The following is an 18,791-nucleotide window of genomic DNA, read 5'->3' as shown; positions in this document are numbered from 1 at the left end:
AGGTATCTTTTTACAGGCTTTGTAAAACAGTCAGGATGGGCAGTGACGAATAGGGCAGTCCAGAGAGGCGAGTGGTTCTAGTCAGCAACCTCATGCTAGAATATTACTTCTAGCACTTGCAAATTTGACAAATAACTGGAAACTAGCTGTACCAGACTGTTTCCTTTCCCAAAGGAACCCGGGGCTGGAGGGTGTTGCTCTTCTTGCCCCCCAGGTCATTTTGCAGTGTTGGGGAGGACAGGCTCTTGCGTGGTCATGACTGGGTTGGCTGGGCTTCATAAGGGAAGGATGGTGTTAATGCAGAGCTATGGCACAGTGTGCAAAGAAAGTCTGGCCATATTAGCACTCAGGAGACTTTCTGAAGATGGTGGGTAGCACAGGTTTGTCTGGGAGCTGTGGGTCCCCTGCCCTGCATGCTCAACCTGCATTGTGTTCAGCCTATTGATCTGTTCAGCGCTCTCTGAGCAGTGTTCAGCTTCACTCCTGTGCTGCTTTTCCTCCCCCCACCCCCGTCTCCAATCCTTGTCCATTCAAGGTGAACCACAGGGAATTCAGTGGCAATTAAACACATTCTTATGGATTGACTTTAAAGCTTTGTTTCCCTTGGGTCCCTCTGGGAGAGGCAGTGAGGGGAGGAGGGGGAAGGAAGGAGAAGCGTTGCATGTAACCCTCTGCATTGCTGTACCTGGCAGAGCATGGTCCCCTCAGTTTAACCACAAGGAACAGCAGCTGGCTGTGGTCTGTACAAGTCCTGTATGCTGGAACCAAGATGCTGGGAGTCAGCTTGCTTCCAGGTCATACCATCAGAGCAACTGGTGATGAATTGTACAATGTCACTTGAGCGTGTATTGCTTTGCACTAGGGCTCTCTCCTTTCTTGAGAGGCAAGTTGATGGCAGACAGTGTTGTTAAGAATGTAGATTAGATGTTAAACCCTGTTCTGTTCCTTGATGGATGTGTAGTTTCTGTGGTTAAATATCTTCTTGCTAGAGCACACCAGTTACCAAGGGGAGGAGATGCAGAGTTGTGTAGTCTGGCCCTCCCTGACCTAGGTGTAGAGATGGTAGAGTGAGAGGATCTTAATCCACTGCTGGGAGGGAGGCACCTACTTTTGGAGTTGGAGAGGGACCGCTGGAAACTTGCTTATCTGCATGTGGTAGTTTGGGGAGGGGATACATCCCTTTACCCACACGCCAATCCACACAAGTGACACTGGCTTTAGTGGGAGCACAGATTGGTAATGCGCCTGCTCTATGAAGCCCATAAAACAACCTTAAAAGCCTGATGTGGCTCCAGTCACTCTGCAGAGCAGCAGCATGGGTCCAGGCTTGCTGGCTGCCTGAATCTGTGCTGCCCTGCATCCAAGCAGTTGAGCCTGTTGGAGCTGGCAGCCGGGGAAGCAGAGTCACAGGAGCTGGCGCTGGTGTGTCTGACTGTGTGGCCAGGACATTCTCTGCTTCCAGTTCTGGGATTTCGATGCAGTCTAGAGCAGGGTCCTGTGAAGGGTTTTGTGGCTTAGACTCCAAGTTGTGTGAAAACAGTTAACTCCTTCCAGACCAGAGTTAGGCTGGCAAGCAATGTAGGTTCACTCACACAATGCTGTGCGTGAACTCCTGAGCCCTGTGGGATACTACTCATGGCAAACTGAAATTTGACTCTAAGGCTGCTTTTGCGCTGAAGTGTATTTAGTTATTCATATAGGGATTGATTCAGCATCATTAAAGCCACTGGGGAAGGGTGGTTTGCTATTGATATTAGTGTATCTGTGATCCTGCCCATAATATTTAGAGCTGTGGAATATACAGTGTAAAGATTTATTGATAGTAATGGGATGCAAGAACACACGACAATATCAAGAAGAGCAGAGGAGACTACACTAGCAATCTGCAGATAGGACTCCTGTGTTCTAACACGGAGTGGTCAAGTGATGTTGGGCAGGCATCTTTTTTTCTCTTTATTTTGCTCAATTTCCAGAGCTGAGAAATAAGGGTCATACTGCTTTGCTTTGCAAAAGGATTGTGAGGACTGATTAGTTAACTTTATGTGAAGCCTGGTGAAAGCACAAAGTATTAGTATACAGAATTCAATCAATACACATCTTTAAAAGCTAAATCCAAAAAGGGAGAAAAATGGTTTTACAGTCTTTGGTCTCCACAGAGCCAGGAGTTTCTGGAAAGAACAAATCCATAATTGTTTGACTTGCTCAAAAATGCAGAATTGGCAAGGGATTTTGGATTAGAAAAGGTTCATTGGTCTTTTCCATCTCTGATCTGTCATCCTATTAGCTCATCCATCCCTTTTCTCTGCCAGGGCAGGAGTGTTCCCAGGTGTACATTTCTAGTAGTTTAACTGTTTTTAAAAATCCCTGATGTCTTGGTTTCCCCAGAGGGCCTACTCTGCAGTCTCCAAGCACTCATTAGGATAAGATGTGTCTTGATACTTGAGCTACGATTTTTTTCCTTTCAATAGTTCCCCCTCCTACTTTGCCTCAGTATACCTCTCTGTTCTTGCTGGGGTTCATCCATGGCAGAAGGTTGCAAAGCCAGGTTCTTTCTCCTGCTTGATTACCAGGAGCTTGAAGAAAAACAGTCTTGTGATTAAAGGCAAGATCTAGAAAACTGTTCTTCTCTTGACAAGTTTCTCCTTGATGTCCTTGGCACTGCGGTGGTAACTTAGTAGGGATATTTCTGGGTGAAGAAACTGTCCTTCCTCTGAAGAACAGTATGATATTCCATTAGTAACTAATTAAGGAGTTCATGACTTCTTTTCATTAAGAGAGGAAAGATTTTCCTGGTTATTGTCAACATACGTGATGTACATACCACCTCCTGCCTTCTGGACATGTGGCGGGAGCCTCTTCTTCAGGCAGAGGACACCGGTATTCAAACATGGCAAAAACAGCTAACCATGACTTCAAGCTTCTGCCTTACTCTTGAAATGCTCAGCTTTATGCTGCAGGAGAGACTTAGTCCTTCCCCTTGGGGAGTGCATATGAGGGTCACCAGGCATCTTCTCTCCTCCCTACATGGGCTGCAGCTAGGCAAACAGCTGTGCGTGTAGCCCTTTAAGGTCTGGGGAGACTGCCCTAACACAGAAGTGCAGGTTATTCAGGCAATGCTGAGTGAATGAGGATCAGGGCAGGAAGAGAGCCAGTGGAGCAATCAATAGGTGTCTCAAATATCCAGGCCACTTTCTTTAAGAGAGTCCCGATCAATGCATTGCAACGAGGGAACTGCATGGACACCAGAGCTTTGCTGTCTCAGGTTCTCCTGGCGTGACGCTGCAGGGCAGGCGAGACTTGCTGGGGAAAGTGGCAGGCAGAAAGCTCTGCCCACGGAGCCCAACTGGCTCAGATGTCTGAAGTGTTGGCCTGTCTGGCTGCCTGTCTCTCACTTTCCCCTTCCATCTGGAGTGTGCCCCCAGAGAGCATTAATTAGCCCCTCACTAGCAGGCTCAGATAGGAAGCTGCTGAATCTGAAGTCCAGGATTCCAGCAGACTCCAGTCCCAGCGCCCCTGTGGAGAGGCACAATCCCCAGAAAACTTGCGCTCTGCTGCTCTTGGCCTTGCTGAAGCACCAGCCTGTAGGCAGCAGGAGATGAAGCATCTTCACAGCTTCTTCCAGGAGAAGTGCATACCCCCTGCTCTGCAAAAATCAGGGAAGCCTGGGCAACGTGTGATACTGCTGACCCCAAATGGAGAACATGATATCTACATACATGCCTAGCCAGTGGGGATGGCCAGTGAAGGAAAACATGCCCTGCAACTTGCAGAGGAGAAGCATTTTTCAGAGCTGGGCATCCCTGTCTTTGGCCACTCCGTTGCCTCTCTGCTCCCAGCACTGTCTGTCTTGTGCCCACAATGACCAAAGTGTAGCTCTTCAATTCTGGGCTCTACAAAGTAGATCTAGATCTCTCTGGCTCTCTAGCATGATGGATAGAGAAATTTCAGCCGTTTGGCAGGTCTCTTTTAAAACCTCAATATACCTTGTCAGTTTTGGGGAGAATATACCCTTGCCATTCACACTCTAGCCACCCATGGCCTTTCTGTTCTACAGCAATTTGTTTGTCTTCAAGAGGTAGATATAATTTCAGATGACACATGGCTTGTGTAAGTGGGCTCAGAGGTTTGATTTTGGGCATTGGCTGGTTAAACATGACCTCACAGTGTTGCCCTCCACACCTCTGCTGCTTCTCTGAGTTCACAGTCCTGTGTGTCACCTTGCAGAACGGCACTGTGATGAGGACAGTGATGTCCGTCCTTCTCTGTGTGTCAGTGTGGTGGGTTGACCTTGGCTGGCCACCAAGTGCCCACCAAGTTGCTCTCTCACTCCCCCTCCTCAGGAGGACAGGGGGAGAAAATATGATGAAAAAGCTTGTGGGTCAAGGTAACAGCAGGGAGATCACTCAGCAATTACTGTCAAGGGCAGAACTCGACTTGGGGAAAATTAATTTAATTTATTGCAAGTTAATAAGAGAGTAGGATATTGAGAAATAAAAACAAAACTAAAAACACCTTCCTCCCACTTCTGCTTCTTCCCAGACTCAATTCAGTCATGACATTCACCTCCTCCCCCCTGAGCAGTGCAGGCAGATAGGGACTGGGGGTTTGTGGTTGGTTCATAACACTTTGTCTCTGCTACTCTTTCCTCCTCATTCTGTTCTCCTGCTCCAGCATGAGGTCCCTCCCACGGGATACAGTCCTTCATGAACTTCTCCAATGTGAGTCCTTCCCATAGCCTGCAGTTCTTCAACAACAGCTCCAGCATGGGTCCTTTCCACAGGTGTCATGGTTTAACCCCAGCCAGCAACTAAGCACCACGCAGCTGCTCACTCACTCACCCACCCTGCAGTGGGATGGTGGAGGGAATCAGGAAAAAAGTAAAACTTGTGGGCTGAAATAAAAACAGTTTAATAGGACAAAAAGGAATAAAATAATAATACAATAATAATAATAATAATAATAATAATAAAATGACAATAATAATAATAAAAGAATTGGAATATACAAAACAAGTGATGCACAATGCAATTGCTCACCACTCGCCAACCGACGCCCAGTTAGTTCCTGAGCAGCGATCTGCCCCCCACCCCAGCCAACTCCCCAGAGTTTATATAGTAGGCATGACGTCCCATGGTATGGAATACCCCTTTGGCCGGTTTGGGTCAGCTGCCCTGGCTGTGTCCCCTCCCAACTTGTGCCCCTCCAGCCTTCTTGCTGGCTGGGCATGAGAAGCTGAAAAATCCTTGACTCAGTATAAACACTACTTAGCAACAACAAAAAACATCAGTGTGTTGTCAACATTATTCTCATACTAAATCCAAAACATAACGCTATACCAGCTACTAGAAAGAAAATTAACTCCATCGCAGCCGAAACCAGGACAAAATGGTACAGTCCTTCAGGAACAAACTGCTCCAGTGTGGGTCCCCCACAGGCCACAGTTCCTGCCAGAAAACCTGCTGCTGCATGGACTCCTCTCCCCAGGCCACAGCTCCTACCAGGAGCTTGCTCCGGCATGGGCTTTCCACAAGCTGCAGCTTACTTCAGGGCATGTCCACCTGCTCCTGTGTGGGGTCCTCCATGGGCTGCAGGGTGGATCTCTGCACTACTGTGGTCTTCCATGGGCTGCAGGGGGACAACTTGCTTCACCATGGTCTTCACCACAGGCTGCAGGGGAATCTCTGCTCCAGTGCCTGGAGCACCTCCTCCCCCTCCTTCTTCTGTGACCTCAGTATCTGCAGGGCTGTTTCTCTTGCATTTTCTCACTCCTCTTTCACAGCTGCTGCGCAGTGTTTTTTACCCTTTCTTGAATATGTTATCAGAGAGGCATCACCAGCATCACTGATGGCCTTAGCTTTGGCCAGTGGTGGGTCCATTTTGGAGCCATCTGGAGCTGTCTCTGTCTGACATGGGGGCAGTGTCTGGTGTCTTCTCACAGAAGCCACCCCTGCAGCCCTCCACTACAAAAACGTTGCCACGTAAACCCAGGACAGTCAGTTCATGAAAGGGAGATGTTCTGAGATCATGGGAAGAGGGATGGAGATAATAGGTGAGGTGCAATGGAATATCAAGGCCTCTTATTACAGAGCTCGTCTTTGGGTGGAAATGACAGACAGGCAAGCGGAGGAGAGTCAATACTGGACATACCAAACTATACCATATCAAACGGAGCAGACTGGCTGTTGTCTGGGCATTTGGTCCTTTACTGTTGTGGAAGCCCTGCAGAATTTTTTCTTCAATGGATTCCCACTTGTATTGTTTCTAAAGCTGTGTTGTTCCCTGTTCTGTGCTGGCACATCTGCAGAGACCCAGATGGAGCACGGGCAGTTCTGAAAAGGAAGTAAAGCCGGATCACTAATGCTTTCATGAAGTGCATGCGCGTGCACTCATGTGTCACATCAGAGAGTGACAAACCAAATAGCAAAGAAAATAACTGCCTAAAAAAATCCCATCTAGGCATTGAGACGTCACCCATTATTCCAGCAGTCTTTGAGTCTTGTTTTCCTTCTTAATAGGAATAATGTGTATTATGTTGCTGAAGATTGGTTGTCTCCTGCTCCTTGCCAGTGCTGAGACTTGTCTCCTCAGAGTCCTGCTCATGACTGAGGCCGAAGTGCAACTGTCTGAGACGTGTGCGTGGCTTCTGCCCAGTTTCTTGCAGACGTTGCTGGTTGGCTGCCAAGAAAGAGGGCAAAGACTGAAAGGGCCCTGGGGATGTGTCCTGTGGTAGACCAGGTATACCTTATTTCAGAAAGTAGAAGGTATTTCTGGAGTCCCCCAGATCTACATACATTTCTTGTGATAAAAGCAGGAGTGGGAATTCCCAGGATGGGAAACCTGCCCTGCACGAGATGCTTTGCCCCACTCTGAATGTCTTTGAAGGCAAGTTGTCCTCTGGCCTAGCCTCCTGGCTCTCGGGAGTCACCCAGCAGCTATTTCTTGTGTGGTGAGGGTGAAGTCTACAAATGCAAGGAAGGAAGGCAGAGGAAGGTAGTCTTGATCTGGGTGCAGAAAAGGGAGGCTCTTTAACAGCAAGAGAGAGGTTAGGCAATTATCCAAGAAAGGCATATGATTTATTTTATCTACATGACTCTGTCTCTTCCCAGAAGTGTATCTGCTGTGGTGTAGTAATCCCAGGTACAACCATTCCTTTCCTAGGCTTTGCTCCTAATGCATTTCCATAAGAAATGCTAGAGAACATGTTAAAATTCAACAGGACACCCAAATTCTTTGTTACAAATCCCCTAAGCTCTTGGACTCCTATCTGTCTAATCTAATTTCTGATGTAGTAATTGCTGGAAGGTGTGGATACTGACACTGCAGGGCTAGGTGGTGAAATATGAATGAGAAGTGAACAGAGGAGAGCCACAAAGTTTCTTCAGCTCATCTTCCTCTTAATTGTTCCCCTTTCCCTCCTGTCCCCAGTGTCTTTGGGAATACCCTGCCTCCCAGGAACTTGCAACAGTCTGATAACCCTTGTGCTGCCTAAGTGCCTGCATCTCTGTGAGTGTTGGATGTGGTCCCCACTTCAGAGATGGTGAGCCTGTAATCTCCAGATTTCAGAAGTGGCTGTCTCTTAAATCCCTGTTCCTCCTGTTCAAGACCCTGGCTGATTAGGGAGCCCTGTAGCCAGTAGAACTTTCCTAGTGTTTACTCCTAACTCTGCTGTTTCCCTTACCAGCTGCAGCCAGTGGCTGATGTCGTAAATGTTTCCCAAGGAAACAAATCTGTCTGTCACCCTGGGCAGGACTGGCTCTGTGATGTTATAAATTGGGTACAGTCATGTAGTATCTAAACAAGGGATTCCAAGCACTGGCAATCTCAAACTACTTCCGCTTAGTAACTTTGCCTTCATCCTTCACTAAAATTCAAATAACTGAATCAACAGCAGAGCTCGTTTTCAGCAACATAACCAAATGGAGGGTGTTTCATTTCTGTTTTCAAGTGAAAGAATCTTTCAATGGAGCAAAGTGTTTCCAGCAACCTCTCCCTCCTGCTCCCATCTCTGCTTCCAGACCATGTGTTCTCAAGAAGATATTTGATTTCAGTGAAAGCTCAGCTGACATCCCTGCAATATGCTCGGGTTCTTGCTTTGTGCTTCCTGGGAAGGATGAGGGCTCCTCCGGGGATTCTGGGTAATTGGGTTAGTGGCCAGCTCATGTCAGGAAATTAAAAGGCAGCCCCGATCAGGTTGCTGCTGCATGCGTTTTAATGGCTTTGTATTTATAGAGTATTCTGCCTCCAGCCGGTGCCAGAAATACCGCTATTGGAGGCATCCAAATGAAAAAAGAGAATGAAAAATTATTTTTCTTTCTCTAAAATACCCCTGTGTTTAAAAACAGACAGGCAACCCCCTGTCCTTTGAAACAGGATCTCCAGGTGCAGTGAGTGGCATTTTGATGTCTATATCATCCACACCCAACTACTTTCCAAGGCATGAAATAAGCATTTGCAATGCGGCTGGAGCTGGGCTGGGTGATGGTGTGACACAGAGCATGTGCTGCCTTTGGCAGTGTGGTGGTAATTCTCCAAAGAGGAGGCTTGCAGTGGATGGGCTGTCCACAAAGTGCACGTTGGGCTGATGGCACTTTTTATCTGTTTTCTGGCTGTAAGACTGGTGCATCCAGGACCCTCCTCACACCTTCTGCCATATCCAGTGGATTATGAATCTGTTTAGTTTGGTTCCTCCCATTCATTCTGAATTATTAATCTCCCTAGGTTCTTGCCATACCTAATGAAATCTCCATTCTATCAAACATGAAGTCCAGGCTCAATCAATGTACATCTGTGTGGGTTCAGAGAGGCATCAACTCTACACAGGTTTATGACAAAAACTTTGTGCATTCTGTCACCAGAAATTGTGCTTAGTGGTCTTATAACACGTATAGAAAAGAGGAAGGTGATGAAAGCTGCAACCATCCAGTGATGTTTAGACCCCAACCATTGTGCTACAAGCTCTTAGGCAGTTCTGACAATGTGGTAGGTAAGATCCTCTGAGGTGAGCAAGAGTGGGGTGGGACTGAATGTATGTCCCACTGCTCTACAGTAACTTAAGGCATTTGTATGAACATTTTCACAGCCTCTGGTAACCCACGTTCACCAGTGACTCAGCTCTGCCGAGATTCTCAATCCCTTCCCCTGACTCACCTTTGAAGACTGTGCCAACCCTTGGGCTGCAGGGTATCCTGAGAGGGTCTTTACTCAGAATTGCCTGGCACAGCTGTTCTAATTTAAGAATTAAATAATAAGTGGACACTAGTTCTTAGTGTTGGAAAAGCCACTGCTGAGGTGAGGACTTCAGGAGAGATTTCAAGGCTGCAAGGCCCAAGCAGAGGTTCTCTAAGAGGCTGGCCAAAGCAGCAGCACCCTGTGTTGGTGGGTCTAACTCCCTCACCTCTGTGGATCTCCGTCATAAGTGGGCCTCTCTCCCTGCAGTGGTGGGGGCCTCTTCATTGTGTCATGTATCTAAAAATTTAGTTCTTGATCCATGCTTGTGCTGCTCTACCTGTTCCAAAAGGCTCATAGACTCTACCTAACTAGACTAAGACAGAAAATTGGGCTAGAGAAAGCATTGGTTTGACCCTGCAGGGGTTCGCTTGGTAGTCAATAGGGAGAAATATCTGTCATCACTCCTCCTCAGGTAAGTGTCTGGCCAGTGAGATAAATGTGGAGGTGCCTGCTTCTCTCTGTTGCCTGTTAAGGGAGCTCAGATGCACAGAAGGGAGCTATCAAAGCCTAAAGTAAGGTGAGTTAAACCACACCCAGGGCTGCAGGTTCCTCTAGGCAACAAATACCCCTTTGGGGATTTAGCTCTGAGCACTACCACTTGAGAGGTCAGCGAGGCTGGGGCTTTGTCATCTTTTAGGTCCTCTTGTGAAAGGCATCCATGGTCTTCTCCTGGCAGGCATGTGCCTGCAACTGTTCCTTTCACACAGTGCCCCTCAGCCTGCTGTTGTGCAGGCATTGCTGCCACGGGTGACGTAGCCAATAGCGCTGCTGTCCTGCTTCAGGCTGTTTAAAGAGTTGGGAAGGGAAGCAAAGGAGAACACATGCATGGACCACAAACACAGGGTGAGTGTGTGGGTGTGGGGGCTATTACAGAGAGCTGAACAAGGTACTGAGGTATTCTTTATTCCCATCTGCCCTTGAAACCCTTGTTAATTCCTGACTTTCCAGGGTAATTGGGGGGCGAGGTGAGAGGGGCTCAGCATGGGAAGCTATACATTTGAGAGACAGCAATGGCTAATGCCGCAGAGACACCTCTGCAGAGCTGGCAGCCATGCAGCTGGCACTGGCAGAGGAGAAGGGTTGGTTTGCAAGCTGTGTGGGTTACACCAGATCCTGTATGCTTTGGACAATCACCTGGGACATGCTGCTTGTGTTTCTGTGTCTGAGGAGCAAGGACGCCTTGTGTCACTGCTCCAAGGCAAGTGACAGCCTCTGGTACCAGGTATCATCAGGCATCACAGGGCTAACCTGTGTCCAGGGATTCTTTAGCCAGACAGACAGCAAAGGAACTTTCCTACACAGCTAACGTATCCCTGAAAATATCAAAGGTGGAGCAGGCTGCAACATCCTACTTGAACTGATCTAATCTCTCTGTAGGCCCTTGTAACACAGGAGATGGATTTTTCAACTCCACTGCCTCGCTCCCCAGGTTGGTTTCCCACCCTCCCATTGCAAGTGTCATTCCCAGGCTTGCTGACCTGCACGATGCTAGTCACTGGGTTTTTCTGACCATGCTGACCTGTGACCCTCAAGTTGCTTTCCTGTGTTTCAAATTAGCTGGGTAATTGCACCAGTCATCTACCAGGAGATTTTCCAGGGGCTGGCCTCTTTTTGCAGCAGTATAAAACCTAATGGTATAAAGGAGTCTTTTCCCCTTCCCATGCTGGAATCAGAGTAACGAAAGAGAGCCTAGTGAGGTTGCAGCCTCTCCACTCTCATTAGATAGAGATGCATTTCCCTATAGTCTGTTTCTTTCCCCATCTTGGCAAGCCTAACTTTTATGGTCATCACTGCTCTCTGTTTCCTTGATAGGCCTCCTCCTGGCTCACTCATCCCATCGCCACATCCTGTTGTCTCTCCTGAAGTTCAGAGCAAAAAGGGAGAGGGAAATTCTGTAGGAGACACCCTGGGCACAGCCCTTCTCCCTTCCTTTCTTCTCTACTCTTAGCCTATGCCTTCCAGCTTCCTTGGGCAGTGACAATCCATGTACTTTAGACTGCAGCTCCTGGGGACAGGGGCATCTCTGTTAGCTACAGAACACCACCCCAGCTCAGACCCTGAGAGAGCAAGCAGGCTGCATTGATGCAGAAACCGCAGCTCAAGGATTAGGTGGGCAGTGGGCACAGGACCCAGCTGGTGTATCTGGGAAGCTCAGAAAAGCAGCCCTGTGAGCATTGCTCCCTGGCCAGCACTTGCCCTGTGTTCCCTTTGGTTGTGTCCTCCTTGGTCTAGACGCATATTGTACCATGCAAACCCTGTAGCTTGGCTCCTCCGTTAGCTCTTTTGACAAGATAGATCTTTCTGTTCCTATCAATTCGTGGGCATGTGATTGGACTCGATGGAAAGTGAGGTGAGGCTAGTAATTTGACACGACAGCTGATACTGGGCCTAGACTGCATTTCCCACCGGCCAGGGCTTAGCTTCACAGAGCTTTTAGGAGTATTTTTAGTCCCCAGAAAATAAAAGAGAAACTAAACCTGACTGTGTGCTGTCGCCTCTGCATACTTGGCTATTTTTACTTCCGACAGACTCGGCCTGGGTCCAGCTTTAAAAAAAGCTGGAATTATTTTACTTCCATTAAGAAAAAAAACCCAAAGCCTGATGTTATCAAGTCAGCAAGGGGACATCTGATCCCAAAGTTGTCGGGCAGACGTCGTTCCGAGGGACATGTCAGAGAAATGCAGGGAGCTTGAACAGATCAGCAGATCAGCTCTCCCACTGCAGAGGCCTGGTGCTGGCACAGACCTCTCTGCAAGAGCACTTGGAACACGAGTGGCACCCACAGGACGCTTAGAAAACTGACATCCCTACCCCAGGCAGGATGCTGAGCTGAAAAGTCCTGCACAAGTCCTGGCCCTGCCCTCCTCCCTGCTGGGTCAGAGGGGGCTCAGGCAGGCTGGGGAGCTGAGAGCATGCTGCCGGTGAGCTGGGACACAATCCCTATGGTGGACACCGGGGTGAGCTCCAGACGTAGGTCAGATGGGGTGCCAGGACTCTTACGCAGGATCCCTCAAAAGATAACAAGATTCAATGAACAGCAGTGCTTCCTTGCAACACAGGGGAGTGGGAGGAGAGGGGATGTTTCCAGCACAGATAGCCTTCATTTGTGAAGAAGCAGCTGCCAGAAAGGTAAGTTATCAAGGGGTGGTACCTCCCAAACTTTGCCCTATACTGTTGCATCTCACATTGTGTATGTAAACCCTCCCTTCTTTACTGCTCTAGCAGCCCCTCCTTGCTGATACTGTCAAGAAGGGGGGTCCAGGAATGCCTATGGTGGTGACAGTTTTGTAGGACGAGTGCCTTCTCTCCTGGGAACTGGCCAGTTGTGATCCATGTGAGAAATAGGTTTGTGCAGGAGCTGGAAGGCAACTGCTTTCTCTTGCTGCTGTCTTATTGTCAGACTGGCACCAAATCCTATGTAAGAGTCTTCAGTACGGACCAGCTGCATCTTGTAAGTGGCTGCTGCACCTTGTAGTTAAAGCTCAGGTGGCTGCATGTTTGGTGTGAAATCCGCCCTTGGGATTACAGTGTATGTACCACTCACCCTTGCTCCAGCCCTCTCATCTCCCTTCTCCTTGCACTGTCTCACTTCCACTCATATCTCATTTTACATCTCCCTCCATTTCTTCTCTGCTCAGTGCTTTCCTTCTTGCTGCTTCTCTGAGCTTACCCACTGCACCTCCCCACTCCATTTTAATGTCCTTTAGTGTCCCTTTCAGAGCTGCATTGTAACCAGCCTGCCTATCTTAAAATCAACCACTGAGGCAATGAAAGTATAACAGCAGGCATTAAGAAGCCACGTGAATACCACGACTCCGTACCAGGTCCTGATTTTTGGTCATGCCCTTTCCTTCCATCTAGATATGACCCATTAGGCTGTCAGATCTTTGGGGAAGGGATTTTGCCATGATGCTTGTGTCTGGAGTGTCACAGTCAGGGACTCAGGGGTTGAAATGCTTTTGTTTGCTGTAGCACCTGCAGGTTACTGCACTCAGCAACTGGTGCTGGGATGTGCTATGTAGGGGTCAGCCTATTCACCAGCTCTGCGGCTGGAGCGATGACAACAGGATAGAATAGTGGCTCTGCAAATGCTGATTGAAAACATTTGCCTCAAGGAGTGTCGCACAGGATGGGGAACAAGAGGAGGACAAACACTTGTTCAAAATTAACGAGCCAAAGTCCTTGGGCAAACAGACCTCTGTCTGCTCAGTGAGGGAAGGAGGGATGGAGGGTAAATCTCTCTGTGTCTCTCTTATCTTTTTTTAATGCACTTAAGTCCTTTGTGTCCTTATAATCTGATTGAGGGTCCCTAGCACAGCTGCAACCCGTGCAGCCATCCGTCTGCCAAGCACTGGAGTATGGCATGCTTCTCCTTGGGAGAAGGAAACGAGCTCCTTCCCCCATTTCCTCCCTAGCCCTCCCAGTGCGCCCTCTCCGCTGCTTATCAAACTGCATGGCAAAAGCATCCCGAGGGCTATGTGTTGTTTTCTCCTGGGCTGAGAATGGCATCTCCCTGCACCAATGACATTCTGCTCACTGGCGTGAGGGAATGGACCCCACTATGACCCTTCTTCTGTGAGGGTCTTAGGGAGCTGTGATTCAGGCCTGAAGTCCTGCAGCCTGTTCTGGATTCCTCCATAATCTTTGAACAGTGTATTCCCAACCCTTTTAATTTTCACACCTGATTACTTGGTTTACTGGCAGTTCCTGAAATTTGTGCCTCTCCCTCCTCTCCTGGCTTATAGGTAGGTGTCATGCATTCAGCAGAGTCTGGAATAGATGTCTTCTTTCTTAGGAAACCAGGGCACATTTATTGAAGGGAAAGAAATCATAGATGGAAAGGAAAGTTTCCTGCTTCATGCAGGACTTTATTAGTGCTGTTCCTTGTGGATCTCCCTAGATAATCTCGTTTGGGATTCCCTGGCTGCCCTTTCTGAAATCACTCTGTGGAACGTGTTGGGGCTCCCAGGAAGGAGTCATGCCCACAGGCTATCTGCTGCTGTGAATGGAGGTAAAAGAAGCAATGGGCAACATTTTCAGAAACAGTACCATGTAATGGAGGAGAAAGGTAGTACTTGTGCTTAGGGATATCAGTGAATTCTCCACACAGAGTCAGAAATAGAAAATGGGGCAGGGGAAGGAAATTACTCAGTGTGATCTGAGTTCACGTATTTGGCTTCGTGTCTTTCTCTCCATCTTCAGTGTCTGCCATCCTCCCATAGCAGCCACTTGCAGCAGCATTTCCTTTGCTCTGGAGAGCTCCAGGCCTGCTCATTCCTGCTTCTCCTGCTCAATGGGAGCAGCAGGACTCTTAAAAGGAAGCAGCTATATAGCATTAATAACATCATGCCTATGAGCCTCTGTCCCCACACACCATGGCTTACAGGTAATGCAACCTAGACCTCCATGTGGGTGTTGCTACTGCCAGAGAGATTTTGCTGTTAGACTGTATAACTGAGTGCTGTTGGCCTGGCTGGTGTTGGTTATTCTTGCTGTTGGGAGGCTGTTGGTACTGTCTGTCAGTCAAGCTGGTTTGGGTGCTGCAGCCATAAAGAGTATCAGGATCTAGATGTTGTGGCAAGTAATGGTTTCATGTGGTGCAAGTGGGGCTGGTGTGGTGGCATTGAAATGCACAAGTGACAGACATGTGCCTCTTTCTAGGGCAGAATATTTGTCAGCAGACTGCAGGTTTTTTCAGGTGTACAAGTTGTTCAAAAAACATCACTTCAAAATTGATTTGGAGTGTTTGCTTTTAGTTGTTTGTGTTTATGTAGTGGATTGATTGCAAAATATTAATGGCTCAATGTGATTAGTAAATGTATCACATAATTGTTTCCTGTGATCAGACTAGATAAACTTAGGTGTTTTTCTAAGGAAGTACTGGTATAGCGTAAATTCAATTTTTTATTCTGTTTGAATGCTCCTACATTTACCTTGAAAGATTTTTTTTTTTTTCAATAACTGTTTCTCCCAGCAAGACTGAGTTACCCCAATTTCATAAGAACTGATTACCAGAGACCATATGGCTGGCCAGAAGTAACTGACAATTGGATAAATATCTATTCCTTTTTTCACGATTCGTTTCTAACACTGTATTTGGTACTAATACAGCAGTTCAGCTGCTGGTCCTGGTCTATTGATGCTGCTATGGTTTTTTGCACAGTGACAGTAACTGGTGCTTCCCAGTCACTGGGAGCTGTTTTCAATGTCCTATTTGCAGTTTGATTCACTGTATTTTGAAAGAGCTCCAACAAATTCTTCAGTGTCTCCCTACTTCAGCTTTATCATTGCTTTATTGTAGTAGAGGTTGTTTCTATTTATTTGGGTTCTACTTTTATTACCGTTGCCTTACTTGATCAAGGCTGAAACATCTTTGTTGAATTGATAGTTCATAACCTATTTGCTATAGGTCACTTTTTTCAAATATAAACAGTGAGAGATCACAGAACATTTAACTTCTCATTTTTAAGAACAATCTAAAAGCTTATTTTTATAACTGCAGGTTTGATTGACATTTAAAGTCTTTCTTTTTAAAAGCAAGATCATCAAGAGGGCATTGAGGTTTGAAGCTTTTCATTTGCCCATCAGATTGATGGTGATTGAATAGTTTGAATGGGTTAATTTCTGTCTTCATTAATGTTTTGAATAAAGTAAAGCTCACAGCAGCATGGTTAGAGCTGGAGGCAGTCTAGCTAGTAATATTGGGATTGCTGGGTTCAGCCGAGATCTCAAGTATTTGGGAGAGGGAAGCTCCCTGGAGTGTGGGGAACGTCTTACTTGGCAAATTTTAGCATCTGCTTGTCCAGGTTCCCTGTGGCACTAAGGAATCATGAGGATTTCTCTTGTTTTACTTGCAGGTGTTCGTCTGGATCGAGTCCGTGGAGGCCGTCAGAAATACAAGAGGAGACTGGATTCTGAGAGTAGCACTTACCTGAGCTTACAGATCCCTCCCCCAGCTAAAAAGCCACGTACGTATTGGTCTTGAATTGTGGTCCTCTGAGCAACCACTAAGTTTCTTTTTATTGGTCTCCCAAAACCTAAAATGGAACGGTTGTCACTTCTGATTCCCATATCAGTCACCCAAATCAGCACTAGGATTATTTTTCTTATGAACCTAGTGCAGGGGTAGATTAGGTATACCTAAGGTACAGCCCAGGTGCTGTATTCATTGTACCTAGGGTTAAATACCAGACCTTTTGCAGGAGATTATGTAAATCCATTTAGTGATATTCTGATCTTTTCCTGTAACCAAGCTATGTTAACAAAACTGGTCCCATGTTGATTTCTCTCTTCCATACTACCCATAGTTCTCTAAACTTTTCCACATCCCACCAGTTGATTATTCGTGCCTCTTCCTCCCCTTGTTGGACCTACCTGAGACAATGGCTGACAACCTTACAGTAACTTCCTGCTTTTGTCATCCCTGTACAGAGCTGGTTTGGCATAGGCAGATCACTACAGCTTGTGTAGCTGCAATAGTCTTCTGTTGTGACCAAAACCATTTCTGAGGTCCTATGGACTCTATAGTCATGTCTCGTCCCAGCAAGGTCCTTTTAGAAATGGCTGTTACGACACCTTATGTCATGTGAGATACAACAATTTCTCCTTTGAAATGTGCAGTGACTAAGATCGTCTCCCACTTGCTGGTCGCTGAGCCAGAGAAGATTTATGCCATGCCTGATCCAACCATGCCAGAGAGTGACATCAAAGCCCTGACAACCCTCTGTGACCTGGCAGACAGGGAACTGGTGGTGATCATTGGCTGGGCAAAGCACATCCCAGGTAAACAGGGGGAATTACAAGGGTGTAAGCATGAACAGCAAAGGGAGCTATTATTTATCACTGTGCTTATCAGTTTTGTCTTCAACCAGGATTTTTACATATAGTGATGGGTGGAAATTACTGTCACAGAAAACTGCTTGTGGTGGGCTCTCATTGGTAACAAACTCCAATATAGCCTATGTTATAGGTGCAAAAATTGATGATGGGGTGTGTGTCCGTCCTGAGATTAAGCAGAATGCTTTGAGATGATATGATAAAAGTTCTCGGTTGTACCTGGCATTGAGTGGCACTGCAAAAATGCTTGGGAAACAGCCCTTGGGATGGTATGGTGGACTTCAGTGCTTTTGCACTGCATCAACATGACCTAGGTCTGTTGTGTTTATAGATGAATAAATGTTATGACAGTGACTGGACTTTACTGCTAATGGCAAGGCAGGTACCCACCCTCTCTGTAGTGGGCATTCTTGCCCAGACTCAGGAAAGCTTTTGTCATACTGGATTCATCACAGAACAAGTCCCATTGGGATGGACAACATACTATTGTCAGTGAATCTCCAGGCTTCCATGGACAAATAGTTAAATTAAATAATAATATTTATTATTATTAATAACAAATAACAAATAACAAGGACAACTTATTGGCAATGTGACTGGCCTCGGAAAGCTCACTGACTGTATCCAATGAGTGCCTGTACGACTGAGTGACATAGCAACTGTCTCACACCTGTGGGTAGGATGGACCCAGGCTGAAGGAGCAGCCATGGCCCTCAAGGGGGTTGTGGGGACAAAGATTTGGCCTGGGAAGGGAAAGTGCCTGGTCTCTAGTTCCCCCCTGCCAAAAAAAGATAGATTGGATTTGGGTGTGGAGAATGTTGGCCAGGGAACTTAGGGGATGTCCTTGGGGTTCATGTGGCTGCTTTCCAAAGACTGCTTCAGATGCTCACTATGAACAGCTCACTACAGCTATCTCTTGCCTTCTGTCCCCCTTCCTTGTGTCAGGAGAATATCTGAGACTCAGCCACAGTATTTAACCCATACTGCACATTTTCTGTGTCTCCCACTGCATGGGTCTGTGTTCTTTTGCTTTGCTTCTTGGCTTTAAGCTCTTCCTTGTTTGGTGAGGCATCCTAGCATGAGTGATCAGACAGTTTAGTTCTCCCATGTATTTTGTTTCTCTTTGTAGCTCCTCTTTTGGCTTTTTGGTGGCTGCTTCGCTTTTTTCAGAGGGAGTATTTCCCCTGTGACTCAAGGGTTAGTGATTTTCTTGGCTATATGGTATATGAACTGTTACGTGGTGGGACTACAAAGTCTGGAGAAACTTTTTCAGGACAGTGTTTCTGAGTAGAGGTTAATCTCAGTGGTGCCCTTCTTACACAAGATCTGCAGTATCTGCAGGGATTAGACCCGTCACTAGTGCTGGAATCCATCTGGGGCTGATTCATCACAAGTGGGGTTACAGTGGCGATTAGGGAACTCAGCCTGGATTGCTCTACTGACCCAGTACTTGGGGTGTTAACAGGAATGGTTTTAATGCAATGCAATTAGCTGCTACGGCTGTCCAGTGAGGTGCCATTGTATGTTCTTCTAACCTTGGCTATTTCTGTTCGCACAGGGTGCCCTGCTGTAGTTTCCTAGCTTGCGGCTGTGGGATGAGCGTGGAATGCTCAGCTCTGAGTTCCTACAGAGTTTTTCAGTCTGCCATGGTGATATTATCCCAGAACAGGAGTATAGTAGAGACTACTCCTGCTCTGTGAAAGGGGTTCTTTCTCTCCTTTCTGAAA

The 18,791-nt window shown here is 47.0% G+C and overlaps 1 protein-coding gene and 1 long non-coding RNA gene across 4 annotated transcripts in view; one reads left to right on the top strand and one right to left on the bottom strand.

Moving 5' to 3' along the window:
* ESRRB (estrogen related receptor beta) overlaps nt 1-18,791 on the top strand; it is a 135,931-nt gene that overhangs the window by 99,973 nt on the left and 17,167 nt on the right. For 2 of the 3 annotated variants that reach the window (XM_030031463.2, XM_030031457.2), the window contains exons 4-5: nt 16,086-16,196; nt 16,849-17,010. In XM_030031463.2, the coding sequence (XP_029887323.1) occupies nt 16,086-16,196; nt 16,849-17,010 (273 nt within the window). Of the gene's footprint in view, nt 1-12,131; nt 12,358-16,085; nt 16,197-16,848; nt 17,011-18,791 lie in introns of those variants that run through there. The other variant, XM_030031471.2, reaches the window with a different exon arrangement.
* On the bottom strand, nt 4,606-18,035 carry LOC121233848. The gene is made up of 4 exons (XR_005934105.1): nt 18,025-18,035; nt 9,762-9,779; nt 8,631-8,634; nt 4,606-4,770 (listed from the first exon to the last, which is right to left on the bottom strand). It is a non-coding gene; the product is annotated as an uncharacterized LOC121233848 (long non-coding RNA).

The sequence above is a fragment of the Aquila chrysaetos genome, chromosome 2, assembly GCF_900496995.4.
Source record: "Aquila chrysaetos chrysaetos chromosome 2, bAquChr1.4, whole genome shotgun sequence".
Lineage (NCBI taxonomy): Eukaryota > Metazoa > Chordata > Aves > Accipitriformes > Accipitridae > Aquila > Aquila chrysaetos.
This window is presented reverse-complemented; position numbering and strand designations above follow the sequence as displayed.